Below are 17237 nucleotides of genomic sequence, written 5' to 3'. Positions count from 1 at the left end.
AGTTCAAACTTTGAAATCGCTTTTTTTCCTGACTGTACTAAATTTTTAAGTTTTTTTCAAGTCTATTGCATAGAAAATTTAATAAGGATTCCAGAAATGTACTTATAACAGTCAATTTCTCACTCCAAGTGGGTTTCACAGGTCATTTTGTCCCTGACTGTCCTTTCAAACTGTGTTTCTGGCAGATCAAACTTTGACACCACTTTTCTCCCTAATTTTACCCCACTTTGTAGCGTTTTTTTTATGTCATTTGATAGAAAATTTAATAAGGATTCCAAAAATGTACCTAAAACAGTCATTTTCTCACTCAAAATTAGTTTTTCAGGCGATTTTGTCCTTGACTGTCCCTACAAACTGTGTTTCTGGCAGTTAAAATTTAACCGCTTTTCTCTCTGACTATATCAAGATTTTTTAGTGTTTTTTTAAGTTATTGAATAGGAAATGAGAATTCCTAAAATGTGCTTAAAACAATCAGTTTCTTACTCCAAGTAGGTTTTACTGGCGGTTTTGTCGCTGGCTGTCCTTTCAAACTGTGTTTCTGACAGTTCAGGTTTTAACACCACTTTTCTCTTTGACTTTACCTGATTTTATAGCGCATTTTTATGTCATTAGATAGGAAATTTAATGAGGATTTCAAAAATGTACTTAAAACAGTAATTTCTCACTAAAAGTGGGTTTTACAGGCGACTTTGTCCCTGACTGTCCTTTTTGGTGTCTAATTTTTGACACCATTTTTCTTCCTGTCTTTACCTGATTTTGCAGTGTTTTTTTAATGTCATTGGATGGAAAATTCAATGAGGATTCCAAAAAATTGCTTAAAACAGTCATTTTCTCACTCCAAAACTAAGAAATTATAAAAAATCGTTGTCAAAAATATACAGGTGGCAAAATTGTTTATTATTAATCTATTAATTTTATATAAGATTTTATATTATTTTTGTTCTTTTGTTTCAGGTGCTGCTTTAATGAAAGTAGTTGAAGTGTACAAAGAGATTCAGGACCAACAAATGAACATTGTAAGTGTGTGCACAATGTCAATTTTGACATTGTTTTGTATTTTATCGTATCAATGAAAATTAAGAATCTTTATTACTTATAATTATAATAAATTTTACATAAAAAGTTTTTGAAATCCCCATAATTATAGACACAAATTTGTGGCACCCTGTATAACGTACTTAATAAAAGTTGAGGTGTTTCGTAAAATCTATCACAAAAATACATAATACACAGGGTGTCGAGATTTCTAAAGCTGAATTAGTCAAAGTATATTTAAAAAAAATTGAACGCCCTGTAGCATATAAGGCAAGTTTATTTGAATACATCTTTTTTGTCATCCCTGTAGACCTTTTGAAAGAATGGCGATACAAACAATTTTCCATCATAGTAAAAAAGTTTTAAAATTTCATAGAGATTCTAAAAATGTGTTAAAGTAAATAGAGGGTTATATTTAAAAAAACTAATACTTTATCTGCCACGCCTTTATGAACCACCCTGTACATCCAACAGTAATTTTAAACTAGGGATTTCAATATTCTTTAAAACTTTTGTATTTAACACTTTCTGTTTTTGTTTTTTTTTTGTCAAGCTTCTTCACTAATAAATTATTGACTTCTACACTCATCGGTGCAAACAATTTGAGCATTTCTAATAAATTCTGACTGTTTTTAGTGCTTTAAGAGTGAAAAATCGAGTTTAAAACTATTTATGATAGTAAAAGTTAAGTTTCAGACTCTTCAGTACAAAATTGGAGCATTTCTAAGTAATTTGGATAGTTTTTAGTGCTTTAAGAGTGAAAAATCGAGTTTAAAACTATTTTTAAAAGTGAAAGTTAAGTTTCAGGCTCTCCAGTAAAAAATTGGAGCATTTCTAAGCAATTTGGACTCTTTTTAGTGCTTTAAGACTGAAAAATCGAGTTTAAAACTATTTCTAAAAGTAAAAGTTAAGTTTCAGGCTCTTCAGTACAAAATTGGAGCATTTCTAAGCAATTTGGACGGTTTTTAGTGCTTTAAGACTGAAAAATCGAGTTTAAAATTATTTATGATAAAAAAAGTTAAGTTTCAGACTCTTCAGTACAAAATTGGAGCATTTCTAAGAAATTGGGACGGTTTTTAGTGCTTTAAGACTGAAAAATCGAGTTTAAAACTATTTATGATAAGAAAAGTTAAGTTTCAGACTCTTCAGTACAAAATTGGAGCATTTCAAAGAAATTTGAAATGTTTTTCGTGCTCTAAAAGTGAAAAATCAAGTTTAAAACTATTTATAATAGTAAAACTTAAGTTTTAGACCCTCCAGTACAAAATTGGAGCAGTTCTAAGAAATTGGGACAATTTTTAGTGCTTTAAGACTGAAAAATCGAGTTTAAAACTATTTATGATAAGAAAAGTTAAGTTTCAGACTCTTCAGTACAAAATTGGAGCATTTCTAAGAAATTGGGACGGTTTTTAATGCTTTAAGACTGAAAAATCGAGTTTAAAATTATTTATGATAATAAAAGTTAAGTTTCAGACTCTTCAGTAAAAAAATTGGAGCATTTCTAAGCAATTTGGACGGTTTTTAGTGCTTTAAGACTGAAAAATCGAGTTTAAAACTATTTCTAAAAGTAAAAGTTAAGTTTCAGGCTCTTCAGTACAAAATTGGAGCATTTCTAAGAAATTGGGACGGTTTTTAATGCTTTAAGACTGAAAAATCGAGTTTAAAATTATTTATGATAATAAAAGTTAAGTTTCAGACTCTTCAGTAAAAAAATTGGAGCATTTCTAAGCAATTTGGACTCTTTTTAGTGCTTTAAGACTGAAAAATCGAGTTTAAAACTATTTATGATAATAAAAGTTAAGTTTCAGACTCTTCAGTACAAAATTGGAGCATTTCTAAGCAATTTGGACTGTTTTTAGTGCTTTAAGACTGAAAAATCGAGTTTAAAACTATTTATGATAATAAAAGTTAAGTTTCAGACTCTTCAGTACAAAATTGGCGCATTTCTAAGCAATTTGGACTGTTTTTAGTGCTTTAAGACTGAAAAATCGAGTTTAAAACTATTTCTAAAAGTAAAAGTTAAGTTTCAGGCTCTTCAGTAAAAAATTGGAGCATTTCTAAGCAATTTGGACTCTTTTTAGTGCTTTAAGACTGAAAAATCGAGTTTAAAATTATTTATGATAATAAAAGTTAAGTTTCAGACTCTTCAGTACAAAATTGGCGCATTTCTAAGCAATTTGGACTGTTTTTAGTGCTTTAAGACTGAAAAATCGAATTTAAAACTATTTTAAATAGTAAAAGTTAAGTTTCAGGCTCTTCAGTAAAAAATTGGAGCATTTCTAAGCAATTTGGACTGTTTTTAGTGCTTTAAGACTGAAAAATCGAATTTAAAACTATTTTAAATAGTAAAAGTTAAGTTTCAGGCTCTTCAGTAAAAAATTGGAGCATTTCTAAGCAATTTGGACTGTTTTTAGTGCTTTAAGACTGAAAAATCGAGTTTAAAACTATTTATGATAGTAAAAGTTAAGTTTCAGACTCTTCAGTACAAAATTGGAGCATTTCTAAGCAATTTGGATAGTTTTTAGTGCTTTAAGACTGAAAAATCGAGTTTAAAACTATTTCTAAAAGTAAAAGTTAAGTTTCAGGCTCTTCAGTAAAAAATTGGAGCATTTCAAAGAAATTTGGACTGTTTTTAGTGCTTTAAGACTGAAAAATCGAGTTTAAAACTATTTATGATAATAAAAGTTAAGTTTCAGACTCTTCAGTACAAAATTGGCGCATTTCTAAGCAATTTGGACTGTTTTTAGTGCTTTAAGACTGAAAAATCGAGTTTAAAACTATTTCTAAAAGTAAAAGTTAAGTTTCAGACTCTTCAGTAAAAAATTGGATCATTTCTAAGCAATTTGGATAGTTTTTAGTGCTTTAAGACTGAAAAATCGAGTTTAAAACTATTTCTAAAAGTAAAAGTTAAGTTTCAGGCTCTTCAGTAAAAAATTGGAGCATTTCAAAGAAATTTGGACTGTTTTTAGTGCTTTAAGACTGAAAAATCGAGTTTAAAACTATTTATGATAATAAAAGTTAAGTTTCAGACTCTTCAGTACAAAATTGGAGCATTTCTAAGCAATTTGGACGGTTTTTAGTGCTTTAAGACTGAAAAATCGAGTTTAAAACTATTTATGATAGTAAAAGTTAAGTTTCAGACTCTTCAGTACAAAATTGGAGCATTTCTAAGAAATTGGGACGGTTTTTAGTGCTTTAAGAGTGAAAAATGGAGTTTAAAACTATTTATAATAGTAAAAGTTAAGTTTCAGACTCTTCAGTAATCAAAGTACACATTTTGACATAAAATGCTACGATATTAGTCTTGAGAACTCATCAACCCAAAAACGATAGCGATTTTAACATTCAAACTGTCAAAACTGTAATTTTTAACATTTCATTAAAAATGTAACGCAAAAGTTATCACTGGAATTGTTGGTTATCCTAGAAGAACAATAAAAAATTATCCAAAAAAAACTATATTTTTTAAAAATATGGAAAAATTGCAGTGTTCCATTTAAAGTAAGCAAAACATGTGGCAAAAATGTCACAAAGTGACATATATATGTCAGATTTGTCATCAGGTTCAGGCGATTCAGAAGAAATACTGCTTATATGCTATAACTTTTCTAAATCCTAAATTAACTATTGAATAAAATATAAACAATCACCCTGTACATGTTTCTTTAATACCAATCCTAATCTGAACTGTGTAACCAAACCAAAACACCCGTTTCCCAGCTGTGACCCGGCAATAATTGTATTCGCCACTTCAAAAACGTCCCGACACTTAAAAAGCGTACCAAAACCCTTAAAGGGACAACGCGGACTTGTCCCTAGACCCGAAAAGCAATTATTTCGGCCCGAAATCGATTTGGGTCGCTATTTTAATTGGCTTTCGTCGTTTTTTTCCCCCTTCACTTTCATCCAGTTACCGCGGTCGTTTTAATGAATAAATTTGTCACTCTCCTCTTTAACGAGCTGTTTTGTGTTGCCTTGGGAAGCAACCTCAGCCGTTTTCTGAGATATCCAAATCAAGGATTTTGGCGGTAATGAGACATTAACAAATGTTGATAAGACGCCAGTTTTTGTGCTGCAGCATTTAACTTTAAAGTCATAAATCTCAGAAACACTACAAGAAAACTTTTCTAAACCCGGATTTTCGCAACTTTTGAGCACATTTTGACAGTGTTGACGTTAGTGATAGTTGTCACGTGGTTCAAGACCATTATTTAGCTGGACGGTCACGTGACAATTATCAAAATAAATGTCATAAATTTGAAACAAGTTTTATATCAAATACTACAAGAAAATTTTTCTAAACCCTGATTTTTGCAACTTTTGAGCACAGTTTGACAGTGTTGACGCTAGTGATAGTTGTCACGTGGTTCAAGACCACTATTTAGCTGGACGGTCACGTGACAATTGTCAAAATACATGTCATAAATTTTAAACAAGTTTTATATCAAATACTACAAGAAAATTTTTCTAAACCCTGATTTTTGCAACTTTTGAGCACAGTTTGACAGTGATGACGTTGGTGACAGTTGTCACGTGGTTCAAGACCACTATTTAGCTGGACGGTCATGTGACAATTGTCAAAATAACTCTCATAAACCTCAAAAACACGTCTTGTTTCGAAAACTGTTAAGCTTTAATTCTTGCATATTCTAGTCAAATTTTGACAGTTTTGTCAATAGTGACATATTTCAAATGGTATTAGACGATAATTTAGCGAAGCAGTCAGGCGACAACTGTCAAAATAACTGTCATAAATCTGAAATATGTTTTATATCAAATAATCCAGAAAACTTTTCTAAACCCTGATTTTTACAACTTCTGAGCACAGTTTGACAGTGTTGACGTTAGTGATAGTTGTCACGTGGTTCAAGACCACTATTTACCTAGACGGTCACGTGACAATTGTCAAAATACCTGTCATAAACCTCAAAAACACGTCTTGTTTCGAAAACTGTGTTAAACTTTAATTCTTGCAAATTCTAGTCAAATTTTGACAGTTTTGTCAATAATGACATATATCACGTGGTTTTAGACGATAATTTAGCTAAGCAGTCATGCGACATCTGTCAAAATAACTGTCATAAATTGGAAATATGTTTTAAATCAAATACTACAAGAAAACTTTTCTAAATCCTGATTTTTGCAACTTTTGAGCACAGTTTGACAGTGTTGACGTTGGTGACAGTTGTCACGAGGTTGAAAACCACTATTTAGCTAGACGGTCATGTAACAATTGTCAAAATAACTGTCATAAACCTCAAAAACACGTCTTGTTTCGAAAACTGCATTAAGCTTTAATTCTTGCAAATTCTAGTCAAATTTTGACAGTTTTGACAATAGTGACAATTACCACGAGGTTTTGGAGGATAATTTAGCTAAGCAATCACGCGACATCTGTCAAAATAACTGTCATAAATCTGAAACAAGTTTTATATCAAATACTACAAAAAAACTTTTCTAAATCCTGATTTTTGCAACTTTTGCGCACAGCTTGACAGTGTTGACGTTAGTGACAGTTGTCACGTGGTTCAAGACCACTGTTTAGCTGGACGGTCACGTGACAATTGTCAAAATACCTGTCATAAACCTCAAAAACACGTCTTGTTTCGAAAACTGTGTTAACCTTTAATTTTTGCAAATTCTAGTCAGATTTTGACAATTGTGACATATATCAAGCGGTATTAGACGATAATTTAGCTAAGCAGTCATGACGTTGTCACGTGGTTCAAGACCACTATTTATCTCGGTCACGTGACAATTCTCAAAATAACTGTCATTAATCTCAAAAACGCGTCTTGTTTCGAAAACTGTGTTAAACTTTAATTCTTGCAAATTTTAGTAAAATTTTGACAGTTTTGTCAATAGTGACATTTATCACGTGGTTTTAGACGATAATTTAGCTAAGCAGTCACGCACAACTGTCAAAATAACTGTCATAAATCTGAAACAGGTTTTATATGAAATAGTATAAGAAAACTTTTCTAAACCCTGATATTTGCAACTTTTCAGCACAGTTTGACAGTGTTGACGTTGGTGACAGTTGTCACGAGGTTGAAAACCACTATTTAGCTAGACGGTCATGTAACAATTGTCAAAATAACTGTCATAAACCTCAAAAACACGTCTTGTTTCGAAAACTGTGTTAAGCTTTAATTCTTGCAAATTCTAGTCACATTTTGACAGTTTTGACAATAGTGACATTGATCAGGTGGTTTTAGACGATAATTTAGCTAAGAAGCCACGCGACAACTGTCAAAATAACGGTCATAAATCTGAAGCATGTTTTATACTGCAAGAAAACATGTCTAAACCCTGATTTTTTCAACTTTTGAGCACAATTTGACAGTTTTGACGATAGTGACAGTTGTAAACTGATTTTAGAACACTATTTAGCTAGACGGTCACGTGACAATTGTCAAAATAACTGTCATAAATCTCAAAAACGCGTCTTGTTTCGAAAACTGCATTAAGCTATAATTCTTGCAAATTCTAGTCAAATTTTGACAGTTTTGACAATAGTGACAATTACCACGAGGTTTTGGAGGATAATTTAGCTAAGCAATCACGCGACATCTGTCAAAATAACTGTCATAAATCTGAAACAAGTTTTATATCAAATACTACAAAAAAACTTTTCTAAATCCTGATTTTTGCAACTTTTGCGCACAGCTTGACAGTGTTAACGTTAGTGACAGTTGTCACGTGGTTCAAGACCACTGTTTAGCTGGACGGTCACGTGACAATTGTCAAAATACCTGTCATAAACCTCAAAAACACGTCTTGTTTCGAAAACTGTGTTAAACTTTAATTTTTGCAAATTCTAGTCAGATTTTGACAATTGTGACATATATCAAGCGGTATTAGACGATAATTTAGCTAAGCAGTCATGACGTTGTCACGTGGTTCAAGACCACTATTTATCTCGGTCACGTGACAATTCTCAAAATAACTGTCATTAATCTCAAAAACGCGTCTTGTTTTGAAAACTGCGTTAAACTTTAATTCTTGCAAATGCTAGTCAGATTTTGACAATAGTGACATACATCACGTGGTTTTAGACGATAATTTAGCTAAGCAATCACGCGACAACTGTCAAAATAACTGTCATAAATCTGAAACATGTTTTATATCAAATAGAATAAGAAAACTTTTCTAAACCCTTATGTTTGCAACTTTTCAGCACATTTTGACAGTATTGGCGTTAGTGACAGTTGTCACGTGGTTCAGGACCACTATTTAGCTAGACGGTCACGTGACTAAAAATTACTGTCATAAACCTCAGAAACACGTCTTGATTTGAAAACTGTGCTAAACTTTAATTCTAGAAAGTTCTAGTAAAATATTGACAGTTCTGGCATTGGTGACAGATATCACGTGGTTTTAGACGATACTTTAGCTAAGCAGTCACGCACAACTGTCAAAACAACTGTCATAAATCTGAAACATGTCTTATATCACACATGGTTCAAAACCACTATTTAGCTAGACGATTACGTGACAATTTGCAATTTCTCAGATGATTGCACCGTCAGATTTTGACAGTTTTGAGCTAAGAAGTCACGCGACAACTGTCAAAATAACGGTCATAAATCTGAAGAATGTTTTATATCAAATACTGCAAGAAAACATGTCTAAACCCTGATTTTTGCAACTTTTTTGCACAATTTGACAGTTTTGACGATAGTGACCGTTGTAAACTGATTTTAGAACGCTATTTAGCTAGACGGTCACGCGACAACTGTCAAAATAACGGTCATAAATCTGAAGAATATTTTATATCAAATACTGCAAGAAAACATGTCTAAACGCTGATTTTTGCAACTTTTGAGCAAAATTTGACAGTATTGACGTTTAGTGACAGTTGTCACGTGGTTCTCGGACACTATTTAGCTAGACGGTCACGTGACAAATATCAAAATAACTGTCGTCAATCTTAGAAACACGTCATGTTTCAAAAACTGTGCTAAACTTTAATTCTAGTCACATTTTGTCAATTTTATGAATTTTGCATTAACGGCCCCATTAGAACGTTAACAACGAGATGCGACTTTATTTCCTTACTAATAGGAAGTGAACGCCAGACAATTCGGAGTAGTTTTATAATTAATAGAGAAGCTCCGATTTGCCTCTACATTCACGGTTTAAGTGCTGCGTCAACAGTAATTATAATTCAAAATTCCATTAGTTCTCAAACTATTCATATACAGACTGTTCCGTTTTTTTATAAAAATGGTTAGGTTATGTTCCTACTGTAGTAGTAAAATTTAGTGAAAAAGTAGAAAAATCGTTTTGAAAATAATTAAGTAATATAAGTAATTCTTTATCACAAAAAAAAAACAAGAAAACGGTATCATATGACTTATGAAGATTCACCTTTGTTGATAGTACTATTTAAATTAGGTAGTGTACATCAATGAAAGTCGGAAGACCTGTTGAGAACCCTGGAAAAGCTGGTGGATAGGCATTTGATGGTCAGTGCTTTGTCCCTTAAACGCTGACCAGTACACTTACCAAGGGTAAATCAACAGAACTACCCTTCAGAAACCTCAACGGAAAAATTGAACAGTCCTTCGCACGAAATGGAACAGCAGTAAGCATCTTCCTGGATATCAAAGGTGCTTTCATCAATAATGCACTCCCCAAGTCGCTTGTTCACACAAAAGATCGTGACGTCCGAGATCCAAGGTGAGCTGGGAGCCATTCACCAGGAGGAGCAGACTGGAATTTCTTCAACCCTAGTCTTATCTGGTAAAGCAATACCATTTGCGACTGCGTTAAGTATCTGGGAGTCACTTTTGACAGAAATCTCACCTGGAACCAGCACTTGGAAAGTCTACTCAGTAAAACAATGGTTTCTCTATGGGAATGCAGAAGTATCTGTGGGAAATCTTGGGGTGTTGGTCTCCTGCAGATGCTGTGGCCTTAGGTCTGGCACAAAAAAGTCTCCAGCACGCCAGCAGCACCGCAGCCAATAAACTATCCTCAATACCAAGACAGGTCTGTCTAAGTATCACGGGGGCCATCAAATCGACGCCATTTGCGCCGTCTTCAGCTTTTCCTGAAGAAATAGGCGAGGTTGGCCACCGCTTACATCAGTTTATCCGGGTTTTGACGGCATGCATGACCCGATGATGAGCACTTGGGGAAATTCTAAATTGTGAGTCTCTGACGATGACATCCGACATCCTTCCAGGCACGACAGCTAGAACGCTAAGCTACAGGATCCTCATGCCAATTTTCTTCTACGCTTTCCTCTTGACAGAAGAGTCTCGATCAGGCTTCGGTTTTCTTCGTTGCTCGCACTACGATTTCTCGCCATCTTCTTCGGTTGGTGGCGTTGAGTGCTGCTTGGTTGACTGATAAGTCAGTGGATGCCCTTATTTGATCAGTCCAGCATGTAGGAGACCTACCTCTGGGCCTAGTACTGTCCTCGTCTCTTCTCTGAATGTTTCCAAAGTATCTAAGGATTCGATGTTGCACTATTTAGGATATTTAGATTTCTATTTTGGGGTACGTTTACTTCTTGGATGAACGCATTAGGTCTTCTTGCTGTCCAGAGAACTCGTAGGATTCTTCTCCAGAACCATAGTTCAAACGCGTCGATCTTTCCATGTTTTTCGGAGAGTTTCTTCTCGCGCTGTTTGTGTAGCGATTTCGCATCTACGAATGATTTCCTGAGAACCACCACCCTCAAATGAAATCAGTGCTCCCAGATAGATATATTTTTTCACGACTTGACATTGACCCAAGTGAAGGATGTCTGGCATATTATTCTGTGCCCTGTCGATGATCATAACTTTGGTCTTTGAGGCTGAGCATGCTGACCATTTTATCCAAGCGGACATCCGCTGGTTTAAGGACGGTTCCTGCAGGGGTCATTCTTTTTCTTTGTCTTACAACGACAAAGCGAAATCGGCCTAAATAGGGAACTTGGACTGGATGACCTGGAGGACTGTTGGAGTGCAGCACTCCAACGGTCCTTCAGGCGGAACTGTTTGCCATAGAAATCTGCTCCAGGAGGATGATCCGAGACCTTCCAATTTCATTCGGGCGGAAATCGATAAAAATCTTCACGGACAGTGAGGTGTTATTAAATAATTGCAACTTGCTGGCCAGTAAATAAAGAAACACAGGGTACTTCCTTCCCCGCTCTTTTTAGACGTTGGCTGCCCTTGGTAGTGGTTTCTCCGTATGGAGGGGTACGGGTTGTGGGGCCAAAGCCGGCGTAACCCAGTCATTCTACAATGTCATGAAGCACTAAACACTCTTGAAGAAACTAACAGTGTTACCCTAACGTGGATTCCGAGTCATTCCGGCTTCACAGGCAATGTCAAGACTGATTAACTTAGAGAGACCTAGAGCTTACAGTGATGCGAAGAGTATCATCTTGAAGTGATGCAACGAAGAGCCTTCCGGCTCATGGCTGAGAACTATGGGGATGGTCCATTCCACAGAACTTATGAAAAAGCCCAATACTAGGACTGATACTCTGCTACAACTCAGGAGACAATATTTAAAGGCTATGACTGCTTTGTATACCGGTCATTGCCGTCTAAAGGCCCACATGCACCTGGTGCATGGAAGACGACCTGCTATGCTACTGTCTGGTTCTCGCCAGATATAGCTATTGCGCTTTTGGAGAGGAGCCACCTAGGACAACATCTTGCTCAGAAGACTTTCGGAGACTGATTCAAGGAGAGAAAAATTGACAGAATGTGATAATATGTATACTGATAGAGTCATGTACTTTTCTGTGGAAGGAAGAGTCATCCTTGTCGAGAGTCAGCTCCTGGAAGAGCTGAATATTCTGAGAGTGCTATGATCAAAGAAGCCACTTTATGTGTGAGCCACAACAGACCGACGATCGCAGTGAAGGGGCAGCAATTTTAAGGCAATTATAAGTTCTTGAAGATAATGTTGCCACATTGCATTTGACTGCAACAAAACTTCAGCTGTCTGATTTTTTACATTTTTGATAAGGCACTAAGGTTTAGTTAACTGAATAATGATAATGCGACCATTTCTTTGTTTTCGACTATTCTTTATTTTTTTCTTTAACTTTTTTTTACTACTACTTTAATATTGCTTTTTAATTTCAGTTGAAAGCATTCTACGTCGATTTACTAGTACCATTGGAGACCAACTTGGAAAAGGACACTAAAGTAGTTCAAGTAAGTAGCCATATTATTATCTAGCTTATTTTTTCTAAACTTCAACAAAATTTGGCAACATTGTTCGAGACGTATTCTTCCAACTTGTGTCTAATTTAACCAAATTTGTAACTTTGTGACTTTTTTGATAATACCACTATTGCTTTATTTAAAATAAAGCCCATATCAATTAGACCATCCTCGATATAATACTCAGTCAAGTAAATCGTTACAATATTACAAAACTATTCTGAAACGAAAAGAGTAGCAAAACTTGTTAGAGTACAAAACTTAAATCCGACTTTACAAGTCGGAAACTTAAATCGTTAAACTGACTTTTAGCAAAGATCTTGGATCAACTGGAAGTTAACGCCCTTATGAAACGATTGTCTTGAATTGCTTTTAAATACGCGCAGTACAGGGATCTCAAAAACCGTTCAAGTTAGGAGTTTGGTTGAATTGATGCGAATATGATTTTGAATCAAAATATCTTTTAGGAATTAAGTTCTGATGTATTTGATATTGCTTCCTACAAATTTTTGTTTTTTTTTTTTTAAATCAGGTTGTATATTTAACTATTTAACTTAGTTTGACCAAATAAATCATATGATGTTAGTTTATTGCAGTCTAAACACTACAGAACCTCCAAAATGCAAACTGTGTGGAAAAGTAAATCTTTTTGCACCTCCGTAAGAGTTTTGTGCGTTTTTACAGATTTTTATGCTATTTTTTTGAGGAAAATGTGGTTTTTAATCCGGATTTTAGTTATGATGTTATTAACTTATTGCAGTCTGAACAAAAACGATTCCTGCAACAACACAAACAACGTTCGGAAACGTATAGCAAAGCAGCTGCCATGATGAAAAAACAACGGAAAAAATCGAGAGGATCCACCAAAGCTGGACTGGCCATGGACAAAGAACTCAAAGTGAGTCAATAATTGTAATAAAATAACTATAAAAGAACATAAAAAAATAAATAAATATATGCAAATAAAAATAATATACAGGGTGTTCCGCAAAGTAAGGGACAAAATTTCACTGTGTTCTTTAGTTTAGTTTCTTCAGTTATTTGAAAAAATATGAAAAAAGGTGTAATAAGAGAATTATATTCTCTACAAGACTAATTATGGTTTTTACAGTGTCAGTAATTATAAAATGCTTTTTACAGAACATGCAAGTCCTGGAAGAAGAAAAGACGAAACTGGATGCTTTCTGCGAACAAAGCCTCAAAAACGTAAATAAATTCCAAAATGCAAATGTAGCAAACATTTTACAACTGCATATTTCTAGGCCATGACTCAGGAAAGACGCAGATACGGATTCGTTTTAGAACGACAGTGTTCTCTAGCAAAACACTATCTGTCCTACCACGCCCATGGATCGGACATTCTCGCCCAGAACATTGATAAATGGTCGGAAGTAGCCAAAACTCGCGAATATCTTCCAGAATCTGTGGAGAACGTTTTCAGCAATCGAATTAGGGTAATTGCATTGTATAACTAAATTATGTGGTCACGTGACTGCTTGGCTAAATTATCCTCTGAAACCACGTGATATCTGTCACTTATATGAAAACTGTTGTAAATTAGCCTAAACTTGCAAACATTACAGTTTAAGACAGCTTTCGAAACGAGACGTGTTGTGTCTCCACTCTATTTAGACGCTAAATTTCTCCGTCCCTGTACATTTTAGAGAAAAAATTTTTGGATGAAATATTCATTATTTAGAAGATAATTTACTTATACATACAGGGTGAAGCAAAAACAAATTCTGTTTTATAGTCGGTCTTTGAGTTAACATTTATGCGGTAGATAACTGTGGCACGAGACGGAGTCTTCTGACCGTCTCCTTGCTAACGGAAGTTCATCTTTTAAATTAATGGATTTTCCATTTGTGACAATATCTTACTATAATATTTGGTTGTACAATGGTAACTGAAACTAAGCAGGAAAAAAGCAACTAAACCTAACAATTTTTTGTAGCAAGTTTCAGTATGGCAAGACGAAGACTTGTACTCGAATCCCAGAAGTCCAAACTTTGAAGAAGACCGTATGAGCATCAATTCGCAACTGAGGAAAACGAAAAGCATGGACGCTTCTTGTTTGGATATCAGATCGATAACAGAAGTCGGATCTCCGGTTAACACCATGTCCAGAGCCAAATCCGAGTATAACCTTAATTCTAACATCAATGGTGCTGAAGGTTAGATTTCTACAGGGCGGTTCAGTTTTAAATGTCGATAATTCATTAAAAAATAAGTTGACATGCATGCACATGTCATTTTTCTGAAAAAGCTTTTTAAGGAATGTCGCAAATAGACTTTTGTGTTTAACATACGATTTTAAGTGGACTGTATTTAAATTAAACGATGCACATTAATAGGACTCACCTGCTCTTGTCGTTGTCACAAAATTATCGGTACCGAAGCCAGACTATTTGAAGCGGCTGTACGACGCGTACTGCCGGATTTTGTCCGCATAAATGTGCATTAACGCGAGGAATTTGTACATAAAAAATTATACTAAAAAAAACATGAAATCCCCGAATTAGTTCATTCGATCAACAACAGGGAATTAAAAAAAACTGTATGAGTTTCCAACATTCCGCCCACCATAAAACCTATGGTTGTGGTTTTATCCTAAAAAAAACATATAAATGAAATTAGGCAAAAAGGAGAAAAGGAAGAAAAAAAAAAAAAAAAAAAAGAAAGAAAAATAAACTAGATTACTAAATCAAGAAAAGGCAATAAAAGAAAGGTTATGTTTGCAAGTCATTGTCCTGGTAAAGGACAAAGCTTGACGACTGGACGCTGCAATAAACCGCCTTGTACCTTTAAGGTAACGACGCGAACAGTACCGTCAGCACCTGGATGCACCTTGATCACCCGTCCTAATACCCATTGTTTAGGAGGCGTGCGCTCGTCTTTGATAAGAACCAACGTGTTTGGCTTAATGTTAGGCAGACGGGTTAGCCATTTAGAGCGCTGTTGCAAAGTATGCAAGTAATCTTGGTTCCAACGCTTCCAAAAATCAACATGCATCTTCTGCAGAAGCTGCCATCTATCCAAACGATTCAAAGGAATGTGTGTTACGTCTGGCTCGGGGAACCCCGTGAGTGGTTCCATTGTCAAGAAGTGACCAGGAGTAAGTGGAGACAAGTCATTTGGGTCATCACTAATAGGTGAAAGGGGACGTGAATTTAAAAGACACTCAATCTGGGTTAGCAGAGTGTAGAATTCTTCGTAGGTAAGAATTTGTTCGCCAGTAACACGGTACAAATGACTTTTCACAGACTTAACTCCGGCTTCGCTGAGGCCGTTGAAATGAAGAGCACCTGGAGGGTTGAAATGCCACTTAATTGACAATTCCTTACAAGCCATTTGAGAAAAGGCAAGAAGCTGATTATACGCTCCTTTAAAGTTTGTTCCCTGGTCTGAATGAATTTCGGACACTCGACCTCTTCGCGCCATAAAACGGCGAAAGGCCGCTAGAAAGGTATCCGATGACAAATCGGAGGATAATTCCAAATGAATTGCCTTTGTACTGCAACATACAAAAAGACAAATATAGGCTTTAGTAGGTTTTCCTCCCCGATACCTTCCCATAGTAATGGAAAACGGTCCCGCATAGTCAAGACACACTTGAGAGAATGCTTTAACTTGGGTTAGTCTAAATGAAGGAAGATCGGCCATGAATGGCGCATAAGAGCGAGGTTTCATGCGAAAGCATTTGATACATCTAGACAGGCAGCGATAAATTGCGGAACGGGGAGATAATATCCAGAAATTCTGAATGATTAAATTGTGCAAAGTCTTCATTCCTGGATGAAAATTATCATTATGACTCTGTTCGATAATCAGTTCACATAATCTGTGATTTTTCGGTAATAAAACAGGAAATTTAGCATCTATAGATAACGAGGAGTTTCTAAGCCTGCCGCCCACCCTAAGGAGACCCACTTCGTCTATAAAAGGGGCCAACTTTCTAAAAGGTTTAGGTAAAGGGCTGTTATTACGACAGTTTTGTAGAATATTCGAAAAACTTTCTTCCTGGGCGTGTAATAGGAGCAGAACCATGGACCTTTGCATAGCATCCTTTGGAATAGTTTCCTGAAAGGAAGAAATCTGTCTTCTGGTGCGAGAAATAAACGTTAAAACGCAAGCAAGGACTCGTTGAACTTTTCGCAATGAGGAAAACTTAAACAGAAGATCTGTTAAAATAGAAGAATCAGCCTTGGTTACGTGAAGAGACAACTGTTTCTCCTCAGAAGATGTTTCAGGGGTACCATCCGACACTACTGAGCGCTGAGTTGGCCACATATGACAAGGGTGAGTAAGAAATTCGGGACCCTTCCACCACAATTTATGCTCGAAAAGTTCTAGAGGAGTGAGACCTCTGGATGCGCAATCGGCTGGGTTCAGGTCTGTAGGAACGTATTTCCATGAAGAAGAAGGAATCAACTCTTGAATACGGGCCACTCGATTAGCCACAAATGTTTTCCATCTGTGTGGCGAACTAAGAATCCAAGCAAGAGTGACTTGTGAATCAGACCAAGCATATACTGCATCAATGGTGAGCAGCTTTTCATAAGAGGATATAACAAACGTTAGTAAGTCGGCTAATAAATAAGCGGCACATAGTTCGAGTCGAGGTAATGAAACTATTTTGAGTGGCGATACACGAGATTTGCCCGCTACCAAGGAGCATTCTGTTTGTCCGTTACTGGAAATTGACCTGAAATACACAGCACAACCGTAGCCGCAAGAACTCGCATCGCAAAATCCATGGACTTCCACACGCGTAGTTGATCCTAGGCACGACATAAGACGAGGAATGCGAATTTTAGAAATTTCAGACAATTCAGAGGTTATTTTTTCCCAAGTTTTTACAATTTCATGAGATGGTATTTCATCCCAATCAGATTTGGACAACCATAAAAGTTGCAAAATGCGCTTAGCAAGGAAAATCATTGGAGACAAAAACCCAACAGGATCAAATATTCTAGCAATTTGAGACAATATGTTCCGTTTTGTACAGGGTACGTTGATTGG

The 17237-nt window shown here is 35.5% G+C and overlaps 1 protein-coding gene across 2 annotated transcripts in view; it reads left to right on the top strand.

Annotated features, from left to right (window-relative positions):
• The window catches only part of IRSp53 (Insulin receptor substrate 53 kDa), a 229710-nt gene that overhangs the window by 186189 nt on the left and 26284 nt on the right, over nt 1-17237 (top strand). For both annotated transcript variants that reach the window (XM_081983487.1, XM_081983486.1), the window contains exons 5-10: nt 955-1016; nt 12135-12206; nt 12976-13113; nt 13356-13421; nt 13478-13669; nt 14170-14389. In XM_081983487.1, the coding sequence (XP_081839613.1) occupies nt 955-1016; nt 12135-12206; nt 12976-13113; nt 13356-13421; nt 13478-13669; nt 14170-14389 (750 nt within the window). The remainder of the gene's footprint in view (nt 1-954; nt 1017-12134; nt 12207-12975; nt 13114-13355; nt 13422-13477; nt 13670-14169; nt 14390-17237) is intronic.

This window comes from Ips typographus, linkage group LG7 (assembly GCF_016097725.1).
Source record: "Ips typographus isolate SLU linkage group LG7, UJ_Ityp_2.0, whole genome shotgun sequence".
NCBI classification, from domain to species: domain Eukaryota; kingdom Metazoa; phylum Arthropoda; class Insecta; order Coleoptera; family Curculionidae; genus Ips; species Ips typographus.
Note: the sequence above shows the minus strand (reverse complement) of the source record. Positions and strands in the feature narration are given on the sequence as shown.